Below are 26,252 nucleotides of genomic sequence, written 5' to 3'. Positions count from 1 at the left end.
ATTTTAGGAAGAGCCTATGAATATGAACATAAGGTTTATACTTATCATCATCATCATCATCCACTAGTGAGAACAGGTCTCACGGAATGAAAAAGATTTTAGGCTATAGTCCGCCACGCTAGCAAATTGGCAGACTTCACACAACATTGGTCACTCATTATGGAGAACTCTCAGGCATACAGATTTCCTCACGATGTTTTCCTTCACCGTTAAAGCAAGTATAAACCTCCAACTTATCGCGACTATAGGTTTATATTATTAATAATGGTTAAGTTTTGAGTTTGTTTACTCAAAACTTTACGGATAGTTTATTTATGCTAAGCAAACCAAACAAGTTAAGTACACACCTTTTCGCATCGGTTCCGTAGAACAATCAGAAAGTGACGCTAAATGACGTAACAAGTGTGTAAAGTGCAAACCCCCATAAAATGTAGCCATGTAACTCTTCCGTTCGGTATCTAAAACGGGGTTAAGTCACACATTGGCGATTTTTTATTTTTTAGGGTTCCGTACCTCAAAAGGAAAAAGGAACCCTTGTAGGATCACTTCGTTACCTGTCTGTCTGTCAAGAAACCTTATAGGGTACTTTCCGTTACCAAGAATCATAAAATTTGGCAGGAAGGTAGGTCTTTAGCAGACATGAGGGGGAAAATCTGAAAACCTTGAATTTGTGGTTACATCACAAGAAAAAAAAATTAAAATGTGTTCATGAAAAAATATTGCTATTTTCAACTTTCAAAGTAAGATGACTAAGTATACCTACCAAGTGGGGTATCGTATGAAAGGGATTAACTTGTATATTCTATAACAGATTTGTATTTATTTTTAGGAATAATAGAAAAATGACGATAAAATACGATTGTAGTGCGCGAGTCTGACTGCCACTTGGCCGGTTTTTATTCTGATAGGTAAGTTAGCCCTTGGCTGCGATCTTACCTGATGGTAAGTGATGATGCAGTCTAAGATGGAAGCGGGCTTACTTGGCACATACCTCTCATCGGTTTAAAAATTGATAATTAAAAACTGCTTTTTAAACTTAAATGTTAAATTAACAGCTGAAATAATGTAAAATAACTAGTTTTTTAAAGCAATGAAAAAGCTACTTATTTTATTGGGAATTTATTTTTACACCTTTATAACTCAAATATATTATGTATAATATTTTTCGTCGTTTTTCACCCTACTTAATTTTCCTCAAAACTTTTTATTTTGCACTTAGCGCCGTTTTAGTTCAGCAACGGAACTATTGATGTTGCGCCGGCGCATACAGGCCTTTCAGTAGGTGGGCAAAGCTTGCGCGCTCAGGCCGCGTTAGTGTGTGATTTTGTTCATGTGTGTGTTATGTTACGTCTATGAAAATTAGGACTTTTAGGTAAGTCGTCTTATTTTTATAATTTACTATTTTTTGCCCAGCATGGGTACTAATTGCTATCCGTACGTTGATGGTACCCACTAATTACTATATCAGAAACCTTCCTGCAAGTATCAACAACAACTATACAAAATTTCAACTCAATCGGAAGAAAGATGCGCGGACACATATACGGGCAGATAGACGATATTATCTAGATTCTAGACATAAGAGTGATAAAGAAATTCAGCTTTTAGGCTATGGTCATGTCTTAAAGAAAGGACCTAAGACGTTTCCGGGTTTATATTGCAGGAAAACCGCGGAGTGCTATTAAATAAGAGGGTGGAAACTGGAAATTGAAGATAGGGGTGAAAAACCAGCCCTTTTGGTTTTTCAATAAATCTCATAAACAAATCAAAATTTCGATATATTGTATATTAAACTTTGTGTAGAAAATCATTTCCATCGGAATAGTATTTTTAAATATTAAAAAAACCAGCCAAAATTTCAACTAATATTTTTTTTGGCTTGAGATAGATGTAGGTATTGCTCAAAATAAAAAGTTTACTAAATTTACTTCAAAATGCTGGGCTATATTATTTAAAAAATGTTATAAGTATCTTGTTATTAAAAATTTAAATTAGGTATAATTATTGGTAGGTATATTAATAGTAATTATATTAATTTTATCCCTACGTAATGCTGGAGCATATAATTATCAGTAATTATTAATATATAATATCCTCTATTACTTACTTATTATAAAGTCGTAATAATTATTGTGTAATAGGTAGGTAGTTATTATTCAGGTTGACAACTGGGAAGCGGGCTATTTTGAAATTATTTTAATGATAGTTTAGTCTAATAGTATTGTAATTGCTAACATAATATATTTAACTAGCTTATGCTCCCGACTTCGTCCGGGTGGACTTCACAAATTTCAAACCCTTCTTTCACCCCCTTAAGGGTTGGATTTCAAAAATCCTTTCTTAGCGGATGCCTACGTCATAATAGCTATCTGCATGCCAAATTTCGACCCAATCTGTCCAGTAGTTTGAGCTGTGCCTTGATAGATCAGTCAGTCAGTCAGTCAGTCAGTCAGTCAGTCACCTTTTCCTTTTATATATTTAGATTAACCTGAGAATCATAAAGATAAATAATGATCCCTTAGTTAGACCACTCTAACCTTAAATCTAAGACGATTAATAAACGCCGTCTCCCTACTAAAATTGCTGTGCCCCAACGGGGTTTCTATATTGTAAAATTATAATAATTGTTTAATTTATAATATCCACTATAATAAAGAATAATAATATAATAATAATAAATATCTATGCTAAAGAGGAAAGATTTGTTTGTTTGTTTGTAATCTCTCTACTACTCTAGTACTCTGTAACTGCTAAACCGATTTTAATGATTCTTTCATCATTAGAAAGCTGCTTTATTCAGAAGTAACATAGGCTTTAAATTACATATTATGTACCACGGTTGAAGTTGCGAGCAAAAGCCAGTGTAGGTATAAAACGGGAAACTGACTGACTGACATAAATATTATTATTAACGTACAGCTTGTAACGTTTTCTCTAGGACCCCCACTAAGAAAATAAGGGATGAAATCGCGGGGAAAAGTTTTCGCTTAACCTGTATTTATTTTACGTATTCAAATAATAATTTATACTTCACTACGTACCTTTATTAAAAGCTAGCTGATGCCCGCGGCTTCGCCCGCGTGGTTTTAGGTTGAAACCCGTGGGAACTTTTGATTTTCCAGGATATAAGTAGCCTATCCGCTGTAGCCCGTCCCTGAGATGCAAGATATCTCAGTAACAAATTTCGTAAAAACATTAAAACGCATGATTCTTTAAAAATCCCGTGACATCACCACGATTTAGGAATGCATGCATTTATCTAAATATATAAAATGAAAAGGTGACTGACTGACAGACTGATCTATCAACGCACAGCTCAAACTACTGGACGGATCGGGCTGAAAGGCATGCAGATAGCTGTTATGAAGTAGGCATCCGCTAAGAAAGGATTTTTGAAAATTCAACCCTAAGGGGGTGAAATAGGGGATTTGCAATTAAAGTAGTCCATGCGGACGAAGTCGCGAGCATAAGTTAGTTAGTAGTATATATTAAAGCACGCTGAGTTTATGTTTGTTCGGGCTATATTCTGTACTGAACTTTCATACGGCTTTCACCAAAGATAGGGATTTTATAGGAAGGTTAAAATTTACGATCATTTTTTCAAAAATAAACTGCTGCAATGAATTATGATTTATGATGATATTCAAATTGTGAACCTATCCTATCATCTCATTTGAGAGCTTCTGTGGCGTGCGCTACGTAAATATTTAGTTACCTACACGAAAACAATTAAATTTCATGTTGTTTGTATAACTAAACTTTTAATTATTAAATTAAGTAGTCTATTGAAAAGGGTAGGTAATAAAGACAAAAGTAGGTAGGTAGTTATGAGCGTAAGACATGATTTTCGTCTTCCTTATAATATGTTCATTTTTAAGCCTAACTGTTGAAAAACTATGCTAAGGTCACTGAGCATTGCATAATTAAATTTTCCAGAATTTCTTTAGGTAGGTAGGTAATAATATATTGTCATCAGCAAATCGAAGGTACTCGCCTTTGATGTCAATTGATACGAAAATCCATTCCAACCCAAAAGCTTAAAAACGTCTACCAAAGCAGCGGTAAAAAGCTTTTAACAGTTATTGTTTGCTACAATCCGTTATAACAGATAAGCCAGTATAGTACTGCATGCAGTATTATGTTGACTTTATAATGTACCCACTTGCAAACTGCAATTTAATATCACTTGTAGAAACTTAGCTTAAAGTTTCGAGACGTGAATAGGGACGAATTTGCTAAGATAAGTCTCTCAAGATAAGTGGGAAACACTGTAACAAATCCTCTCCATTCATGGACCAGCGACGCTCTCCTTTCACAAAGGAAACTGTATCATAAAAAACCGGCCAAGTGCGAGCCAGGGTCGCGCAACGAGTGTTCCGTACTACAGTCGTATTTTTTCGACATTTTGCACGATAATTCAAAAACTATGATTCATAAAAATAAATAAAAATCTGTTTTAGAATGCATAGGTGAAGACCTTTCATATGATACCCCAGTTGATAAAGTTATCTTGCTTTAAAAATTGAAAATCCTAATAATTAGTTAATGACCACAATTTAATTTTTTTTTGTGTGATGTAACCACAAATTTGCGGTTTTCAGATTTTTCCCCGAATGTCTGCTATAAGACATACCTACTTGCCAAATTTCATGACTCTAGGTCGACGGGAAGTAACCTGTAGGTTTCTTGACAGACAGACAGACAACAAAGTGATCCTATAAGGGTTCCGTTTTTTCTTTTGAGGTACGGAACCCTAAGAATGAGGGCCCGAGGCTTTGTTGTGCTCCACCTAGTGATAAATGACCGGCAATTAGTCACTTGTCTCGATTAGCGATGGCGTTACGCAATTTTTCTCTTCTATACATAGTATAAAATAAGGTCGCTTCCCGCTGTCTGTTAGTATGTATGTATGAACGCGTAGATCTTTTAAACTACGCAACGGATTTTAATGCAGTTTTCACCAATAGATAGAGTGATTCAAGAGGAAGGTTTATCGGTACAGTTCAATGCTCAAAAAATTAGAGATCTCTAGGGAAATTGAAATAATGTGAATTAGGTCGGAAAAAAAACCTCTCATTTGAGAGTTTCCGAGGCGTGCGCTGCCAATGGTTAGACTTCAAAGTTACATGGGTTTAAATATTTGTAGGTATGTAAATTCTTTAAAATGTGTTATTTTGAAACTGAATATTTTAACGGAAAACCTGGAAGACCACAGACATTCCTATATTATTATTTAGTTTCTATAATGTATCTACAAAATTTCATTGAGTTTGATTGGTTAGTATTTTAATGAGAGCCTGCTATTGTTTTGAGCGCATTATGAATAAAACTACATTTCCTTAACAGCGAGATAGACGAGACTAAGAGACCGTCTTTTGTTTCCTCTTGTTTAAGCTACTTACCTTTATAATTAAATTAAATCAGGGAACACCTATAATAACCCCATTTGAACAGAACCAGCGAAACAACCATACAATAAAACTGACTATTTACCAGGAGCTGAAGTGAATAACAATGCAACTAACTGGCTTTATGAATTCAGATATAATGAGAAAATGGACCTTACTGCTTATGAAATAGAGTGTAGTTTTCAGTAAATTTGTTAATATCTGAAACAGTATTGTACAAGAGGAGCAAGAGGTATCGGTTTGAGATGAATGTGACTCGTGCAACTCAGATATAGGTACTAGATCTAGGTACGTGATCCAAATTGCATTGAAAATCGAATATCGGCTTTTGTAGTTCGAAAGCATTAATTATTATCATCAGAGACTTGCATACTATGCTATTGTTTATGTAATTACTCGCATATTATATATATATTTTTTTTAAATTCAGATACAAGTTAGCCCTTCACTGCAATCTCACCTGGTGGTAAGTGATGATGCAGTCTAAGTACAGTAATATAAACGTAGCACTGCCTGAGCTTCGTTTATATTCGTTGAACTTAACGACGAACTACCATAAACAACTTCCAAAGGGTGGCCTCACTACCCTATTTAAACAAAGTCACATAAAATGCACTAGATAGGTCGACAGGCTGTAAAACCGCACTTACGATTTAGGACCAAAGACTATTAACGTCGCATGCTTTCCCCGTCTCTCCTACCTTTAAGTGTATATTTTTCTTTCATTTCACTTTCACTCGTCAATCATTTATCTTCAACAAAGACTGTCCGTTTTGTTAGTCAAGTGCCTCAATGGCATTGTTGATTAAATTGTACGATTGTACTGAGTTCCTTACATGGAGAGAAGACTTTGGTAAACTTTATGACGACCTCCCTGGTGCAGTGGTATATAATTTTATAATTTCTAAATTTCTGGTCTGGTCTGGTGGGAGGCCTCGGCCGTGGCTAGTTACCACCCTACCGGCAAAGCCGTGCCGCCAAGCAATTTAGCGTTCCGGTACGATGCCGTGTTGAAACCAAAGGTGTATGGGTTTAATAAAAACTGCCATACTCCTTCCAGGCTAACCCGCTCCCACCTTAGACTGCATCGTCACTAACCATCAGGTGAGAGTCAAGGGCTAACTTGTATTGGAATAAAAATAAAAAAAAACTTCGTTATTAATCCGACTATGGCGAAAAAAAGTAACGTAAAAGTAAGAAAAGATAGGTAAGTCATATGGTAGGTACTATTTTATCTAATTACTAGCTGCCCCGGCGAACTTCGTACGGCCTAACAGTCGATTCTTTTTCAGGCAATTTTTTAAATTTTCTCTCCGTAAAAACCATCCTCGTACTTCAAGGAATATTATAAACTAGCTGATCCCCGCGGCGTCCTCCGTAGATTTAGGTTTTTAAAGATCCCGTATAGCCTCACTCCTCAGAAATGTCACTCAGGAATAATGTAGCTTTCTACTGGTGAAAGAATTTTTAAAATCGGTTCAGTAGTTCCAAAGATTACCCCCTACAAACAAACTTAACGACATTACCTCTTTAGATAATAAAAAATAGTATAGAGTATAGATAAAGAATTAGCGAAATCGGTTCAGCTGTTGTCGAGATTTGCGATCAGCAACACATTCAGCGATTCATTTTTAATATAGAGATAATTGACTATATATACCACTGGTCATATTAAGTATGTACTACGTATGTAGAGTACGTACGATATTTTACATGTTCTTTTAGGCCTTTAGATAAACGTTCCTATTCTTATATTTTCTTCTTGGCGTACGTACTGAATACGGAAAGCGGAAACCGGTACAGTACGCGGCAGAAAGTAATGTACATCGACCTTTAGTGTGAGTGACAGAGACAACGCCCTACAAAGCTGAAATGTCATTCTAATGGCCGATGTACATTACTTTCTGCCCCGTACTGTACATGCCGGAAGACGCAGCGTTGGAAGACTAGGTGGACGGACGACATCAGACGAGTCGCAGGGAGGGAGTGGAAATCCCTACAAGAGACCTATGTCCAGCAGTGGACGTCTATTGGTTGATGATGATGACGATGACTGTAATATGCGGTTGGGTCAGCAGCTATAGTCAGCTAGTTCAAGCGAAAACAATAAAATTGTTATGAGTAAAAGGTCATGACATTACCAAAATAAATTTCTGTGACCGAAAGTTTAGTTAAGACCATTTGAAAACCTATTCATAAATTAGAAAGCGTTTGGTTGCATTGAGACCTGCCACAATGAGTGTCGAGTCACAGGAGAAATCCGTGTTATATAATAATTGTGGACTGCTATTATATTATTGCTAGATTGACTACCCGCTATCCGGTACTTTAAGGGTCTGTCGCTATTCACGGAAAATACATGCGTTTATTTATATTTCAGTAAAGTTAATCCTACTTTTGTTAAAAGTAGGAGATAGACAGTTTAATTAAAAGCTTTTTATTGAGATACTTTGTTCGTATTGTTAGCGTCACCCAGAAAAAGCAGGTAAATGGCACCGATTCTAAGTACAACCTAATTTTAGAGTATTCGCACCCTCTTCTTACTATTGTAATATGAAAAGGACAGAAGCAGTTTGACATTTCTAAATTTAATTTTTAGATGATAAAACCCGTGATTTTGGCACGCAGTCGCGAACCTACTGTTTTAATTTGTATTGTGCACTAAAATTTAGAGTCTTTAAATGTGAAAGTCGTGTTCCGTTCCTTTTTTAGCATTAGTAAAAAGAAAAGGATGCAGATACTCTAAATTTAGTTGAGAGAGACTAGAGAATCGGGGCCAAGTATTTAAATATTTTCAACGAATCGAATTATTGGAATGTCCTCCCAAGAACTACGCGAAGGGCGAAGGATACAAATCACAACGCGTAGAGGGAATCCGAGAGTTTTTATCTAAAAACTAATCACTACCCCTATTATAAATTCACCCCTCACTTTAAAGCACTAAAAACACTAACCCTACCATGCATCTACATACTGGAATCAGCCAAATTCGTCCGCAAACAACCGCAAAACTTCACAAAACTGGAAGACGTGTCGCGTCATTATGAACTTCTGCACGTAAACTTAATATGATCGTGCCAAGCTCTAAACTAAAAAAGCACAGTAGTACGGGCCCCAACTCCATGTGTTCGAAAATTTATAATAAAATTCCAGACAACATCAAAAAAATTAAGAATAATATAGCGTTCATCAATACATTAAAAAAAAATCTTAATCGAAGAAGCCTATTACAAGATTAATGACTATCTACTTCACGATTAATAAGCGCCGTCTCCCTACTAAAATTGCTGTGCCCCAACGGGGCTTCATTGTAATCCATACTAATATTATAAATGCGAAAGTGTGTCTGTCTGTCTGTCTGTCTGCTAGCTTTTCACGGCTAAACCGTTCAACCGATTTTGACGAAATTTGGTACAGAGGTAGCTTGCAACCCGGGGAAGGCCATAGGCTATTTTTTATCCCGGAAAATTTAAGAGTTCCCACAGGATTTTTAAAAACCTAAATCCACGCGTACGAAGTCGCGGGCATCAGCTAGTAATATATATAATTTTTAATAATTTATCAATATTGGAATGCAAGAATAATAATAAATGAAATAAATCTGAAAGTGTGTTTGTTTGTTGGTTTGTCCTTCAATAACGTCGCAACGGAGCAACGGATCGACGTGATTTTGCATGGATATAGTTTAAGACCTGGAGAGTAATGATACCTAGCCAAGACCCAAACTTCATATTAGACCAGACCAGAGACAAATTAGAAATTATAATGATCCAAACTATAGGTACCCTTCCCGGGAATCTAACCCGTAACTTTCCAAGGTGCTCACTACAGTACCAGGGAGATTGTCAAAATTATTTTACTCCATAACAACAAAAAAAATTCATTTCATTCATTTAAATCCCAAATTTTAATTAGTTCATGAACAGTTCAAGAGAAAAAGAATTCGTTTTTTGCTGTTTTAATTAATTTCGCTGTTATTTTGAACTAACGGTTTGACCTATTCAAATTGTATGCAAAACATCACACGTTTTCTATAAATAAGCGTACCGTACGTAGTAAAAGTAGATATACTGATTAATTAGTTTTATAGGAAACTATAATATTATATCAACTAACAAAAACAAATAATTAATTGTGCCTAATATACAGAGTGTTTCTTTTTTACTGGGGCAGTATGGGGAAACCTTAAACTATAGGGTAAAGGCGGGATAGATGCCCCACTTTTTGAAAAAGCGTTCTAATTTTAAAAATAATAATATAATTTGAATGATTCCTTTTAGTATAGCTAGTTTAATCTTTCATGTATTGTTACGACTAGTTTTTGATGACCTAACAATTACTGGTTTTGCAGAAATTGAATTTTTGCAGACCCATTTTTTTGGGGATAGATGCCTTTTGATAGGAATAGATGCCCCGCCATGAAAATCCCAAGGAGGATAGATGCCCTATGGTGAAAATTAGTATTTTCAATTTCCGAAGTAGGATAATTATATCAAGTGAGGTACTTATCATGAAAGGGCTTTACCTGTGCATTCTAAAACAGTTTTTTATTTATTTTTGTGCATCATAGTTTTTCCTTTCATTTCAGATCATATGAGATTCAACGAAAATGGCGAAAATCGTGAACTCCACTCAAACTGTCCTGAAAGGCACGTACGACTACTATTTATGGACCTTATCACTCTCAGGTGAGATGATTGTACTCCGTACATGCCAGATGTCAGAACCTTCTTCTTCTCTCTCTGGGCTGGTTTCCGCACTTGAACGTTTCCGTCTGTTGTGCGTGCATTGCCCCTCCCCGCTGAAATCTTCACTCCAGCCATCCAAGCTCGCTCCAGAAACCAAGTAGACCGCCCAGGTTGCCGAGGGCTTCATGGAGTGAGGTCGGGGAACCCAAATGGCACTCGCATTGCTCTGTCACGCCCGTGAAATGTAGGAGCACGTGCGTCGGTGTATGATCCTTTTGGTGCCAGATCCTTTTACCCACGCACATGTAAACTGTGCGTGGGTAAAGGATCCAACTCGGTTGAGCAGCGTTCAGGAAGCTTCGAGATGTCTTCTTGTCCAAAATTCCTCAGTGCTTGAAGACCAAAGTCTTCGAACAGTGCGTGTTGCCAGTGATGACATATGGATCCGAGACATGGTCGCTAACTATGGGCCTCATAAGAAAGCTCAGAGTCACTCAGCGGGCGACGGAGAGAGCTATGCTTGGAGTTTCTCTACGTGTTCTGTGGTAGAACGGCGAAGGAGGAACAAGGTTGACAAGTTCCTGAACATATTTTTTAAAATATGTCCGACTAGCTTATGCTCGCGACTTCGTCCGCGTGGACTACACAAATTTCAAACTCCTATATTATCCCCTCAAGGGTTGAATTTTCGAAAATCCTTTCTTAGCTATCTGCATGCCAAATTTCAGCCTGATCCATCTAGAAGTTTGAGCTGTGCGTTGATAGATCAGTCAGTCAGTCAGTCCTCACTTTTTTCCTTCTATATACGAAATATTAGTATTAATATTTAGTGATTTAGTATTTTTCAACCCCGCAATGTAGGTATAGCGTGCAAAACTTAGGGTCACGGGCTACCTACGACGTGGCATTGACCCCGGCACCTATCTACTAAACGTTCGTTGACCTGTACCTATAAAGGACATACAAACAGGCGACATTGCGTCGATGCTGTAAGCTGAGCAATTTCGCTTCTTCGCTTAAGTAAGCAATTAATATTATTTCTTTTTGCAGATAAAAGGACTGAGGGATGGCCGCTCGTAGACTCCCCCGTACCTACAGTCATCTACACACTAATATACCTATTCATCGTCTGGATCGGGCCTAAGGTCATGAAAAACAGACGTCCCTTCAAGCTTACTTGGCTTCTAGTCCCTTATAACTTGGCAATGGCCGCTTTAAATGGGTATATAGCTTTCAGACTACTGACAGCGTCGTTCAGGCTGAGGTATAGCTATATATGTGAGCCGTGCCGGCAAAAGTACGATCCCGATGAATTACAAGTAAGTATATACCTGTGTCATTTGAAGAACCGATATTTTATATGTAGTAGGCCTATGTCCAAAGAGGACAACCTGAACTGTAAATTGCTGGTGTTACTAATTTTTTTAGAATAAATTATGTAGGATAGGATAATTAAATAATAGGAAATAAGAAATTAGTAATACGGTTAGTTAGTAATATAAGATGTATAACTAGTGTATCAGTGAATAAAGGCTATTTTATTTATTTTATTTTAGTTTATGAAAAGTTTGCATAGTGGATGGTATTAAAACACGAGGGAGTTTAAAAAACCGGCCAAGTGCGAATCAGACTCGCGCACTGACGGTTCCGTACTACAATCGTATTTTATCGACATTTTGCACGATAAATCAAAAACTACTTACTAGATCTCGTTGAAAACCAATTTTCGGTGGAAGTTTGCACATCATATTTTTTTTTAGTTTTATCATTATCTTATTTTAGAAGTTACAGGGGGGGGGGGGACATACACACACATTTTACCACTTTGGAAGTGTCTCTCGCGCAAACTATTCAGTTTAGATAAAAATGTCATTAAAAACTTCAATATCATTTTTGAAGACCTATCCAGTATCCATAGATAGTATGTACTATATACTCCCCTTTCCCCTCCAACTAAGCGAAAAGCTTGTGCTAGGAGTAGGTACGACAATAGTGCAACGGGTGGGATTTGAACCGGCAACCTTTCGGAATTCAGTCCACTCCTTAACCGTTGAGCTATTGAGGCTCTATTTAGATTATAATGAAGACACAATAACATTACCATACTACATTAAATTTATAAGTACATAAAAAAGTTATTAGGTACCTATTTATTACGTAAAAAAGTTAATAATTAACATAATATTATGTTAAAAAATAACCTAAACACAGGAGGCACAATTAAAGTATAGATTAAAATAGTATCTTAGCGTAATAGTTATCTTTGTTCTAGATAGCAAACGCGGTATGGTGGTACTACTTCTCGAAACTTCTAGAGTTCTGCGACACATTCTTCTTCATCCTGAGAAAGAAGGACGCGCAGCTGACCTTCTTGCATGTCTACCATCATTCCACGATGTTCGGGTTCTGGTGGATTGGTATCAAATGGGTACCAAGTGGATCTAGTGAGTATTATTTCATTTATCTATTTGCATAGATTTAGGTACAATAGATGTTATGCTTATGGGTACAGTAGCTACAATCTGCCATGGAATGGCATGCAAAATAACTTATTATTCTAATATACAATATTAATATTAAATTTTATATATTAAAAACATTAAAACCCAATTATGTTAAGAATAATAATTAAATTCATCGATTAAATACTAGCAGTTATAAATAATTAAATCAATTTGAAAATAATAAAGTTTATTTCTATTCTATTACATGTATAACAAATGTCGGTATTTTTCTTACTCTCTAATTTTCAGTATTACATGTAAATGGTCTATTATCTACAAGGTGTCTGTTAAATAGTCTTGAATAGAGTAATATCACTTTTTTAACAAAAGTTCTTTTATTTTATTTATAAAAGATAAAATATTCAAATTCCTGCCAGCTAATGACGCTGGTAGTTTATTAAAAATTTGCAGTGCCATATTGAAGATGCTTTTGGCAAAGAAAGCTGTTTTATGTAGCATATAACATATTTTATCTTTTCGACGTTCATTATCAGAGACTTTATTACCAATATTTTTCTCGGCTTTCTGTTATACAGACTGTAATTAGAATTCTAGCAAAAACTTAGCGCTATTATCATACTATCTAAACACAATTCCATACCAATAAACATTTGCTCTAAACTTGTAGTTTTAGTGATTTAGTATTTTTCAACCCCTCAATGTATAGCGTGCAAAACTTGGGGCAATGGGCCGCCTACGACGTGGCATTGACCCCCGGCACCTATCTACTTAACGTTCCTTGACCTCTAGCATCTGTCAGATGGACTATTTGCTATATTACATTGCGAACTTTTTAAAAAATACAGGTTTATTTTTTCGTGTTTATTGTTGTATCTTATCATCGATGTATATCTTATCAGACATGACATATTACAGAGATGACATACAGATTCAAAAAATATGTAAAAATATAAACTGACTGACTAATGAACTGATAACATTCAGCCTACATTCCAAAAACTGAGGTAGGTAGGCTTTTTAAGAATAACTTTTTCTGAAGAGAATTTTTAGAAATTCCACCCCTGCGAATCCAAGGCAGCTGGGTAAATTATAAAATATTCTGCTGCTTAAAACAAAAGCCCCTAAGATATTGCATTATTTGAATACTGGCGAAAAATAAATTATTTTAAAAGGAAAGTTGAAAGGCACATTTTAAATTGAGTAATTTATCTGGATTTTTGGATCTATGTTGATTATTTCGTGGAAAATTGGACGTAACTGAATAAATTTCCACATTTGATTTCTTGCTAGAGCCTTTAAGCCCGTGCCAATCTCTGTAATATATAAAAATGAATCGCTGAATATGTGTTGCTGATCGCAAATCTCGAAAACAGCTGAACCGATTTCGCTAATTCTTTTCTTATAATATTCCTTGAAGTACGAGGATGGTTCTTACGGAGAGAAAAATTTAAAAAAATCCTGATAAAGAATCGCCGCCTGTCAGGCGGTACGAAGTTCGCCGGGGCAGCTCTTTAATAGTAACAAGATAAACCTACTCATTATGAACGCTGAAACATAATTAAATTGTTTTTCTGTCGGCGTCATTAGCCGCGGCTCTAAAAACACGCCGTGTATAGTCTAAGCTTTGAAAATCTTGGAAATAATTGAATTAAGTAAAATAAATAAGTAGATATGTAACGAAAAATATCCTTTTATTCGTCATATTTTCCTAAGGTTGCCTGTTCTTAAGGTGACGCAGGACGCTCGACCGAAATTGGCAGCGCACGTGTGTGTGTAACATGTTTGCTTTTCACTTGACATTGTATGAGAAAGTTGAGAGGCACGATGATTTTCACCGAAATCAAGCGCGCGAAAAGGGTTTAGGAAAAGTATTTTTGAGAAAAAATTGCTGAATTTATGTTTGCAAAGTAAAGTTATTTCAACTAATGAATAAATAAACTACGTCTAATGATAAATTGTTTTAGAATTTTTATATCCCTAATCTTATTTATTTACGCCCAAAGTTGTCATTAATTTAGTGTTAAAATAAGAATCTTTTGAGCCTCGTAACTTTTAAATCAATATTTTTTTCAATGTTTTATATATCAATAAACCTAGATAATGACGAGATAAATCGATATAATTCTTAGTATTGTGCGTACAATATCGAATATTGTTGTAATTTCCCTCCTACGTTTGTATAACGAAAGTACCGAACTGAGTCCCCTTAAGGTTGCCTGGTAGAGATCGCTAATAAACGATAAGGCCGCCTTTTGTATTATCATTCTGTGTTTTTTGTTCTTTTACTGTAATCCTTCTTGTGGTACAAATAATGTATGTAAAAAAAATAAAAAAACCGACCAAGTGCGAGTCAGGTTCGCGCAACGTGGGTTCCGTACTACAGTCGTATATTTTAGACATTTTGCACGATAATTCAAAAACTATTATGCCTAAAAATAAATAAAAATCTGTTTTTGAATGCACAGGTGAAGCCCTTTCATATGGTATCCCACTTGATATAAGTAGTTATCTTACTTCGAAATTTGAAAATACTAATTTTTAGTTCATGACCACAATTTAGTTGTTTTTGTGTGATTTAACCACAAATTCACGGTTTTCAGATTTATCCCCTAATGTCAGATACTACCTACCTGCCACATTTCATGATTCTAGGTCAACGGGAAGTAGCCTGTAGGTATCTTGACAGACCGACGGACAGACAGACAGACAGACAACGAAGTGATCCTATAAGGGTTCCATTTTTCCTCTTGAGTTACGGAACCCTAAAAATAAAAAAGTCGGCTTTATCAACTGCTGTTTTATACTGCTACTTCCGACTCTCAAGTCAGATAATACGACCTACTTATTTCTTTGTAAACAAAGAATTTATTCATAATGGAAGTCAGTCAGATGATTGCACAATAATAATTAATCTTAAGCTCCATTATTTTCTGTCGTCTGTCCGCTCATATTTTAATACTCAGATCTCGTTGGAATAAAATGGAGGATATTTTTCATCTTAGGGTTCCGTACCAATATCGTAAAAATGAACCCTCATTGTTTGTCCATAAGTCTATTACACCGGCTTATTTCACCAATGCTGTCGACTTGATTTTTTGCATGGGTATAGATAAAGACCTGGAGAGTGACATAGGCTACTTTTTATGCCGGAAAATCAAAGAGTTCCCACGGAATTTTTAAAAATCTAATTCCACGCGGACGAAGTCGCGGGCATCAGCTAGTTGCAAATAAAAGAATTCAAAAAATTAGATGAAGAGCCAAAGTTGGAGCCAGGGGAGAAAGGGGAGAGCCATGAAAGGTGGGTGGGGGTCGGTGAAATGATAATTAGAATTAATAGAAGATTATACAAACTTTAGAAGAACGTAAAACGAAGTCTTAAAGGCGGTTTTCACAGCACTCCAGAAATCAGCAATAAACTTTTTAATCAAGATATATAAAAGGAAAAGGTGACTTAGTGACTGACTGACTGATCTATCAACGCACAGCTCAAACTACTGGATGGGTCGGGCTGAAATTTGGTATGCAGATAGCTATTATGACATAGACACCCGCTAAGATAGGATTTTTGAAAATTCAACACCTGAGGGGGTAATATAGGGGTTTGAAATTAGCTAGTCCTAAACGTAAATTTAATGCCAATTAGGTCATGTGTGCCGTATGCCAGATGAGTTATGGGCAAAATCTGCTTCTTTTTGGACGCCCCAGAATCATCAACGCCAGCGTGGTGGGCCGAGGCGACGTTGGCGTGATGAATTAGATAAATTTACAGTTACGTGGCCTGAAGAGGCACGAAAAAGAAAATTGTGGAAGGTTCGGAGGGAGGCCTTTGCCCAGACGTGGGACAGCACAGACTGATTTAGATTAGATTAGATTAGCGTCATGTCACGTTACAACTAGCTAGAGTTACATGTCATATTATCTTGCTGACGACGTGCTGGGTCCGCGACCTAACGACGCTTGCGGCGCTGAAATTGCTGTGCAAGTGATTTAATCTATGTCATCGGTCACTTGTTTGTAATTAACGAATAATCATATACATCTAAATATATAAAAGGAAAAGGTGACTGACTGACTGACTGACTGATCTATCAACGCACAGCTCAAATTACTGGACGGATCGGGCTGAAATTCGGCATGCAGATAGCTATTATGACGTAGGCATCCGCTAAGAAAGGATTTTTGAAAATTCAACGCCTAAGAGGGTAAAATAGGGGTTTGAAATTTGTGTAGTCCACGCGGACGAATTTCTTTCTTTCTTTCTTTCTATTTAAAAAAAACAGGTCAAGTGCGAGTTTCCATAGCCATTTTCCGAATTATGATTTTTTTATTATTTGTTGCTATAGCGGCAATAGAAATACACACTCTGTGAAAATGTATCTCTACCTATTACGGCTTATGAGATACAGCCTGCTGACAGACAGACGAACTGACAGAGGGACGGACCGATGGACGGACATACGGACGGAAAGCGGAGGGTTAGTAATAGGCATGCACACTGTGGAATCATGGAATCTGCCTCCGGCGGTGTTCCCTTTAGATTACAACATGGGGTTATTCATGGAGCGAACCAACAAATTCCTGAAAGGCCAGCAACGCATTGGTGGTTCCTCTGGTACTGCAAATGTATATGGGCGGCGGTAATCACTTAACATCAGGTCACCCCCCTGCTCGTTTGCTCGCTATTTTTATTTAAAAAAAGGCTCCCGTTGACACCCTTTTGATACGGAACTCTAATGTCTATGTCATGTATGTATATCAGCTAGTTTTGAAATCATCATAATCATCATCATCGCCGGCTCACTACTGAGCACGGATCTACTCTCAAAATGAGAAGGACTTGACCATAGTTTGACGCTGGCTAAATGCGGATTGGCAGAGATTTGAAATGAATATTGTCTTTTTTTATAGAATTTTGTACAACTTCTTTTCAGCCTTCCTTCCTGCAATGGTCAACAGTGCTATCCATGTTCTGATGTATACTTACTACGGCCTCTCGGTCTTCGGTCCCTTAGTCACCAAATACCTGTGGTGGAAGAAATACCTCACCATCTTGCAACTGGTAAGTCCATTCATCATCATCATGATCAACTCATCACAGGCTCACTAAAGAGCACGGGTCTCCTCTCAGAGTGAGAAGGGGTTTGTATACCATACCATAGTATACCACGCACATGGCATGTGCGGATTGGTAGACTTCACACACCTTTGAGAACATTATGGAGAACTCTCAGGCATGCAGGTTTCCTCACGATGTTTTGAAGCAAGTGATATTTAATTAATTAAAACGCACATAACTCCGAAAAGTTAGAGGTGCGTGCCCGGGATCGAACCCCCGACCTCCGATTAGAAGGCGGACGTCCTAACCACTAGGCTATCACAGCGGTAAGTCCATTAATGCCATACTAATGTTATAAATGCAAAAGTATAGCACGCAACTGGGCGAGATCGCAATCGGGGAGGGAACGCCCTGCACACCCGCATAGCCCCCGCATTAACCCGGTGCGGGTGAACGCAGGTGATGTGTGGGTGTGCGGGCCGTCCCCCCGCCTCATACCCCGAATTCCATCTCAACCTGTCGCGGACTATATGTCTATCTGTCTGTTATCTTTTCCAAGCTTAATCATTGAAATCATCTCTACGAAAGATGTTAGCTTACGCCCTGGAGACAGACTTGCGATACTTTTTATCCCGGTGGAACAAAAAGTTCCCACGGGGTTTTTTTTTTTAATTTTTTTTATTCAGATACAAGTTAGCCCTTGACTGCAATCTCACCTGGTGGTAAGTGATGATGCAGTCTAAGATGATAGCGGGCTAACCTGGAAGGGGTATGGCAGTTTTTATTAAACCCATACCCCTTTGGTTTCTACACGGCATCGTACCGGAACGCTAAGTCGCTTGGCGGCACGGCTTTGCCGGATTTTTAGTAAACCACACGCTTACTACAATATTAAAGGTTTTAGAATATGTGAGGAATACTCATGGAGTGGCTGACTGACTAATTGACTTAAGCCTAAACCGCTGGTTCTAGATACATGAAATTTGGAGGGTGTGTTCTTTATAAACAGTAGGTATCCAATAAGAAAGGATTTTTCAAAATTCTACCCCTAAGTGGGATAAATGGGGGGGTTTGAAATTTATGTAGTCCACACGGACGAAGCAGCGAGCATAAGCATAAGCAATTGCTGTCGGATGAGTAAGGAATACAAATCGGTTGAGTTAAGAAATAAAAATGTTTTGAAATGAGACGTCATAGAATGAATACGGAACAACCCTTTACAAACAAAGGGTTGTTTTAAAACAATACTCTTTTAAAGGCATTTCAAACTTTTCTCTTCAAAAGAAAATATGAAAATGTTTCCGCACGTCTAACCAGTAATGATGGTTTGTTTTATTACACGTTTTCTAAATTGACTCACGTCTGATCAAGCATGGCTTGCGGCTAGTGATCTCCACCTCAAAACTTATTTTCTATTCTAGATCCAATTCACGTGTGCCCTGGTCCTCGGCATCAACGGCATCAGGACCGGCTGCGAGTTTCCTCTCTGGATGCACTACATGCTCATCATCTACATGATCTCCTTCATCGTACTCTTTGGCAACTTCTATATGAATGCCTACCTTGCGAAGGTAAGTTACACTTTTATTTATTTTTATTGGTACACCAAAAACATCCATACTAATATTACAAACTAGAATAGAATAGAATAGAATAGAATGTTTTTTTATTCATGTAAACTTTTTAAAAGTGCTTATGAATAGTCAGTTAGTTTTAATTTACCTACCTGATGCCCGTGGTGGACTAAAATGTAAGATCCATACTAATACTTATTATAAATGCGAAAGTGTGTCTGTCTGTCTGTCTGTCTGCTAGCCTTTTACAGCCCAACCGTTCAACCGATTTTGACGAAAGGAGATCGCCCGTGAACGGGCCCTCTTTTGCGCGTCGTGTCAAAACTTATTTTTTTTATATTTAAATGTGTTATTTTTTTACGATTATGTTTTATAACGACTTTTTTTCACTCTATTATTGAAAATATCCACAATTACAGTTAGAATCGTAAACATGCATTTATTTTGAAGAAGTATTAATTAAATATAACCTCAATATCAGCAAAATAAAAAATAAGATTTCTTTATAACCAGGGTGAATAAATAGAAATCGTTGGCAGAATATAAAGAGTTAATTATTTGTCTACAAAATAAAATTAAAACCATGGTGACAACAATTATATTAGGGGGGGCCCAAAGCTCCTAAGAAAATGGCCAATCTCTTTTGGTACAGAGATAGCTTGCATCCTGGGGAGGGACATAGGCTACCCCGGCTTTTTATCCCGGAAAATCAAAGAGTTCCCGCGGGATTTTAAAAAACAGAAATCCACGAAGTCGCGGGCATCATCTAGTTTATCATATTTATCGTATGGACAGCTGGTGTTTGAATGTATCTAATTATATTATTTAAGTAGGGCTTAGATTGTTACAAATTAGTTTTGATCATGTAGATTGTAGGTACTTACCTAATTGTATTTGAGTATACCTACCTATAAGTTGAAGATGTGATAGCCTAGTGGTTAGGACGTTCGTTTTCTAATCGGAGGTCGGGGGTTCGATCCCGGGCACGCACCTCTAACTTTTCGGAGTTATGTGCGTTTTAAGTAATTAAATATCTCTTGCTTTAACGGTGAAGGAAAACGTCGTGAGGCAACCTGCATGCCTTACTGCCGTACTCAGAGTCGCTTAATCGTTACTTAATTTTAGTTAAAACGAGACAGAGCTCTCTCACATAAATCTGTCTCGTTTTTTTTTTTAAAGAATATTAGACGTGTTAAATGACTAATATTCCCCTTTCCTCTCCAACTAAGCGTCAGGCTTGTGCTAGGAGTAGGTACGACAATAGTGCAACGGGCGGGGTTTGAACCGTCGACCTTTCGGTTTTCAGTCCACTCCTTTACCGGTTGAGCTATTGAGGCTTTGTTAACTCAATCTTAAGTAACGGTTAGCGACTCTGAGTACGGCGGTAAGAGTTGTAATATTCTCAAAGGTGTGACATCCGTACTTGGCCAGCGTGGTAGACTATGGCATAACCCTTCTCACTCTGAGAGGAGAGCCGTGCTCTGCTGAGCCGGCGATGGGTTGATCATGATGATGATACCTGAGTCAGGTCAAGTAACTTTTCGAACATAATTCTATTGTAGTCTACAAGACGAGTAATTTGATTAGTATGAGTATGTAACCGAGACCGAGATGTGAATACGACCACAAGCAAGATTGAATAGTAAAGGAGGTCAAATCACTTTAGTAAATACTATTGTTGAAAGGATTTCGGTACAGTACGCGGCCGAAAGTAATGAACATCGACCTTTAGAAGGAGATAGCAAATTTGTAGATCGTTGTCCCTCTCGTTGAGACCGACAAAACGTCATATAGGTATGAGTGACAGAGACAACGCTCTACAAAGCCGAAATCTAAATATATAAAAGGAAAAGGTGACTGACTGACTGACTGATCTATCAACGCACAGCTCAAACGACTGGACGGATCGGGCTGAAATTTGGCATTTAGATAGCTATTATGACGTAGGCATCCGCTAAGAAAGGATTTTCGAAAATTTTACCCCTAAGGGGTCAAAATAGGGGTTTGAAATTTGTGTAGTCCACGCGGACGAAGTCGCGAGCATAAGCTAGTCTATATATATATAAAAGGAAAAGGTGACTAACTGACTGATCTATCAACGCACAGCTCAAACGACTGGACGGATCGGGCTGAAATTCGGCATGCAGATAGCTATTATGACGTAGGCATCCGCTAAGAAAGGATTTTTCAAAATTCAACCCCTAAAGGGGTAAAATAGGTGTTTGAAGTTTGTATGAAAGTCAGTCAGTTTTGAAGTTGTCGATATTGTCTATAAAGAAGTTTTGTAGCTTATATTTTTGCAATTAGCAGTATGGCATATTTTATAAAGCTCATTTATGTTGAAATCTCATAGTTAAAGATCAACCCTATGGGTGTAAAATAGGGGTTTAAAATTTGTGTAGTCTACGCGGACGAAGTCGCAGGCATAAGCTAGTGTAATTCTAAAGGCCGATGTACATTACTTTCGGCCGCGTGCTGTACAATGATCATTTATCAAAAAAAAAAGATTCCGATGAATTGAGAAGCTCCTCCTTTTTTTGAAGTCGGTTAAAAACGTGGTTTTACGCTCATGATGAAACCAGTGAACGAAGAACAACAAACATTGCTGAACCGTAATACAGTAGAAACTCGATTAACCGGACTAATTGTTGCCGTTAGGGATTCGGATAATCCAAAAACCGGATAATCGAAGTATGAAGAAAAGCGGGTTTTGTGCATATTACCTTTGTAGTTCACTATAATAGTATTTTCAATTTTCAAAGTAAGATAACTATAACAAGTGGGATATCATATGAAAGGGCTTTGACTATTCATTCTAAAACAGATTTTCATTTATTTTTATGCATAACAGTTTTTGATTTATCGTACAAAATGGTGGAAAAAATACCCAAGTATGGAACCCTCGCGGCACTTGGCCGAACAATTTTCGGTTGGTAGTCCGTATAATCGCGAATCCGTATAACCGAGGGCCGGATAATCGAGTTTCTACTTTAAGTAGTCAGAAAAAAAAAACTCACTGATTATCATGCTCCAAGATGTGATCATACACTGTAATAACTTGTAATGAGTGGTCAGTTACGTTCCGTTTTACGTAACCCAAGTTCCGAGTGAAAGCCGCCACGTAACAGATTCGAGGCATATAGTTACATCATTGAGTTTTACTTTCATGCTGACATCCGGCGAGTAGGTAATAAAATACGCATCTCGACTTGACACAGTCACTAAACCTGTATTTTATCAGTAAAAGGGCGTATTTGCATAACTTTTTATTTTGGTGACGCGATGAAATTAATTTTGTGCCTTGCTAGGCTTTAAAAACCGGCCAAGTGTGAGTCAAACTCGCGCACCGAGGGTTCCGTACATTGACTTATACAGGGTTCATATCACTGGTTCCGTACGATAAATCAAAAACATAAATGCATAAAAATACTAAAATAAAAATCTGTTTTAGAATGCACAGGTGAAGCCCTTTCATAATATGGATACCCCACTTGGTAATTATATTAATCTTACTTTGAAGGTTGAAAATACTGGTTATTGTTCATGAACATATTTGAATTTTTTTTAGGGTTCCGTACCTCATAAGGAAAAATGGAACCCTTATAGGGTCACTTTGTTGTCTGTCTGTCTGTCAAGAAACCTATAGGGTACTTCCCGTTGACCTAGAATCATGAAATTTGGCAGGTAGGTCGGTTTTATAGCAGATATAAGGGGAAAATTCTGAAAACCGTGAATTTGTGGTTAAATCACACAAAAAAAATATATCATGGTTATGAACTAATAATTATTAATTTCAATAACTATACCAAGTGGGGTATCATATGAAAGGGCTTCACCTGTGCATTCTAAAACAGATTTATTATTTTTATACATCATAGTTTTTGATTTATCGTGCAAAATGTCGAAAAAATACGACTGTAGTAGGGACCCTCGGTGCGCGAGCCTGGCTCGCATTTGTATTACTCGCGCATTCTCAATTTGATATCGATCGCATAAGTAGTTGCTAAAGTAAGCAGATGTGACAGATGGACAGACAAACGGACTTAAACAGTTCCGGTCCAAAATGGAACCCTTCCTTTTTTACCATCTTGGTAAGGTCCCAGTTAATAATTATGAGTTTATTAATTTATTTGGTTGTTTTTGTTCTTTATCTTTTCATCTCATTAAATTAACAGAGTACCTATGTTTATTGTGCAGCGCAGTTTTTTTCTACCTAGTAAAAAAAAGTAATTAAACAAAATCCTTCAAATTCCAAAAAAATATTAAATTAGCAATTTAAAATATTAATTTTAGCCTTTTATAAAATTAAGAATACTTACTAATAGGCAGATTTCCTGGCCAGTAGGTAGATACTCTTCCTTAGTATAAGATTTTTTTAACTCACAAACGTTTTCAACATCGAACTCGAGCGTCAAACATTTTAGCGTCAAAGTAAAATGGATCTTAATTACCATGTTGCAAAGCTCACGTTTGTCCATATATAAATAGCCTGCACCCCAAGCGGAAACTTTGTGAAATCTAAATCAGTGGTATGTGACATAAAATCAAAAAAATTAAGTCCTTTTTACAGTTCTATACCCGAAGGGTGCCAACGGGATCCTATTACTCATACACTAAGCCTCCGCTGTTCGTCTGTCTGTCAGCGAGCTGTATCTCATGACGTGAACTGTAACAGGTCGAAAGTTGAAATTTTCACAGAACGTGTATTTCTATTGCCGCTATAACAACAAACAGGTACTTACTTAATAAAAATTTCAAACTGGCTTCCATGAAAATTAAAATATGAAATGAAAAAAATATTGTTTATGGCACGGAACTGGTGGTTTAACTGATTTTATTTTGATGTTTCAACGCGCGAATTCTATCAACGTTGTTGAGATGCAAAATCTCATACTAATCACACTGATCTTATTAAGTAGGTCTTGTCGGTAAGAAAAAAGATAGGAAACTCTAACCTTAATACCGAAACACCAATCAATATTTGTGTAAAATATTCGTAAGTAATACGTTTTTTTTCTTACAGGGAAGCAAATGTATGGAAGTAAGATATGGCCAATGTTTAGACGACGAGGAAACGATCCAAAGGAGAAAACTAAAAGACAACTGACCCGTAAAAGCTGCGACACACAAAATGCGCGACGGCAACGCGGCGCGATAGCAACGTGTCCATGGCTCCTAGAAGTTGTAGCGCGCGTATAGCGCGTGCCAATTTTAGTCTGCGGTCCAGGTGGGTGCGAGTACGTCCTGCTGAGCGGCCAGCGTGTATAGCAAACCCTAAAAATTGACAAGAAATTGGTAGGAAGACGCGCGGACGCTATCTAATCAACAGCGGGTCGGAGAGTATGGTATCGTGCCAGCTGGTCGCTCCGCAGGACGCACCCGCTTCCAGCTGGGCCACAGACTTAGACTAGCGTTTTCCTGCACATTTCACGCTTGTTTTGGCTTACGCGCTTATATGGGCGCTCCATTCGCGCTTTACCGAGCGCGCGTGGATCAGTGGGTCTGTCAGTAGCAATATGGAATGGCGTATTTCACGGCTTGCGTGTAGACACTACACACGAGCTTACCTATAAATGGTGTTACACGTACGAGATGCGCGTGTGACATAAGGCGCACGTAATAATATACGCGCGTACGCCGTACATGCTTATATGCGCCGAAAAACGCTAATCCCTAACTGCTCTAAAGAAACCGCATAGTAGAAAAAGTAGCGTTAATCATTCGATTTCATTTACACAGTGTAGGTACCTGTGAATAGTGTGAATGAGACGTTATGTTTAGTGCCACTTTGTTCCAGTTCGTTTCTTAACATTATACACATGTAAGCGCGCGGCCAGTGTGACGTACTGCCGGGCAGATGCCGTCATACTTTGTATCAGTAAATTAGACGATGATCCCACAGTCTGAGTTTAGTTTAGAGTGTAAGTTCACAGCAGTGAATAACTATTTATGCAAAGGCGACCTTTAAAAAAATATAGGTAGATTATAGTCATCATTATCGACCGATAGACATCTACTGCTGGATATAGGTCTTTTGTAGGGACTTCCACACGCCACGGTCTTGCGCCGCCTAAATCCAGCGGCTCCCTGCCACTTGTTTGATGTCGTCTGTCCACCGTGGGGGAGTCTTCCAACTTTGCGCTCTCCGGTGTGATGTCACTATTCCAGTATCTTTTCACCCCAATTTCTATCGGTTTTTCTAACTATGTGCCCTGCCCATTGCCACTTCAGCAACCTGCTGAGCCTATATCAGTTACCGACTCTGGTTGTCTGATTCTCTTGCTGGATTTGGCAGATTTTCTCGCTGTCTGTCAGTAAAAGGGCGTATTTGCATAATTTTTAAGGGTCGTTACCTCAAAAGGAAAAACGGAACCCTTGTAGGATCACTTTGATGTCTGTCTGTCAAGAAACCTACAGGGTACTTCCCGTTGACCTAGAATCATGAAATTTGGCAGGTAGGTAGGTCTTATAACAGACATTACGGGAAAAATGAAAACTGTGGATTTGTAGTTAAATCACACAAAAAAAATTAAATTGTGATCATGAAATAAAAAAATAGTATTTTCAATTTTCGAAGTAAGATAACTATATCAAGTGGGATATGATATGAAAGGGCTTCACTTGTGCATTCTAAAACAGATTTTTATTTATTTTTATGCGTTATAGTTTTTGAATTATCGTGTAAAATGTTGAAAAATACGACTGTGGAACGGAACCCTCGGTGCGCGAGTCCGACTCGCACGTGGCCGGTTTTTTAATGATTTGTGAACTCTGGGGGGCTAACACCGGAAATTATAAGTACGTAGCATATTGTCATAGGGTGACGCTACTTGCTTGCGATTTCTAGAACTGAACTAACCGATTTCTAGACCTCTGAACGTGGGATCGTCGCCCAAATTATTCATAATTTATTATAAGCTAATGTATATACATAAATAATAAATTAGTTAAGTAATTATAATGTATTTATGTAACTATAATTGTAAAGGATGGCAATTAAATATTATTATGTTGGGTTGAGATTTGTTTGATTTTTATTAGGTACATTTTTATTATTGTAC

General features: G+C 37.5%; 1 protein-coding gene across 1 annotated transcript; it reads left to right on the top strand.

Moving 5' to 3' along the window:
• Nucleotides 1–1,278: 1,278 nt before the first annotated feature.
• Nucleotides 1,279–26,209, top strand: LOC117983008 (very long chain fatty acid elongase 4-like). The gene is made up of 7 exons (XM_034969462.2): nt 1,279–1,372; nt 9,997–10,096; nt 11,147–11,415; nt 12,369–12,540; nt 17,493–17,620; nt 19,039–19,188; nt 24,215–26,209. The coding sequence occupies exons 2-7, from the start codon at nt 10,018–10,020 to the stop codon at nt 24,296–24,298; spliced, it is 882 nt and encodes a 293-aa protein (XP_034825353.1). The 5' UTR covers nt 1,279–1,372; nt 9,997–10,017; the 3' UTR covers nt 24,299–26,209.
• The last annotated feature ends 43 nt before the right edge of the window (nt 26,210–26,252 follow it).

This window comes from Maniola hyperantus, chromosome 6 (genome assembly GCF_902806685.2).
Source record: "Maniola hyperantus chromosome 6, iAphHyp1.2, whole genome shotgun sequence".
NCBI classification, from domain to species: Eukaryota; Metazoa; Arthropoda; class Insecta; order Lepidoptera; family Nymphalidae; genus Maniola; species Maniola hyperantus.
The sequence above is the reverse complement of the archived record's forward strand: the minus strand, read 5'-3'. Positions and strand labels throughout refer to the sequence as shown.

Excerpts from the sequence above, each read along its gene's own strand:
- LOC117983008 (XM_034969462.2), top strand. The coding sequence starts at position 10,018 with ATGGCGAAAATCGTGAACTCCACTCAAACTGTCCTGAAAGGCACGTAC. Across the intron at positions 10,097-11,146 it reads ATGGACCTTATCACTCTCAG|ATAAAAGGACTGAGGGATGG; the intron begins GTGAGATGATTG and ends TTCTTTTTGCAG. Across the intron at positions 12,541-17,492 it reads ATGGGTACCAAGTGGATCTA|CCTTCCTTCCTGCAATGGTC; the intron begins GTGAGTATTATT and ends ACTTCTTTTCAG.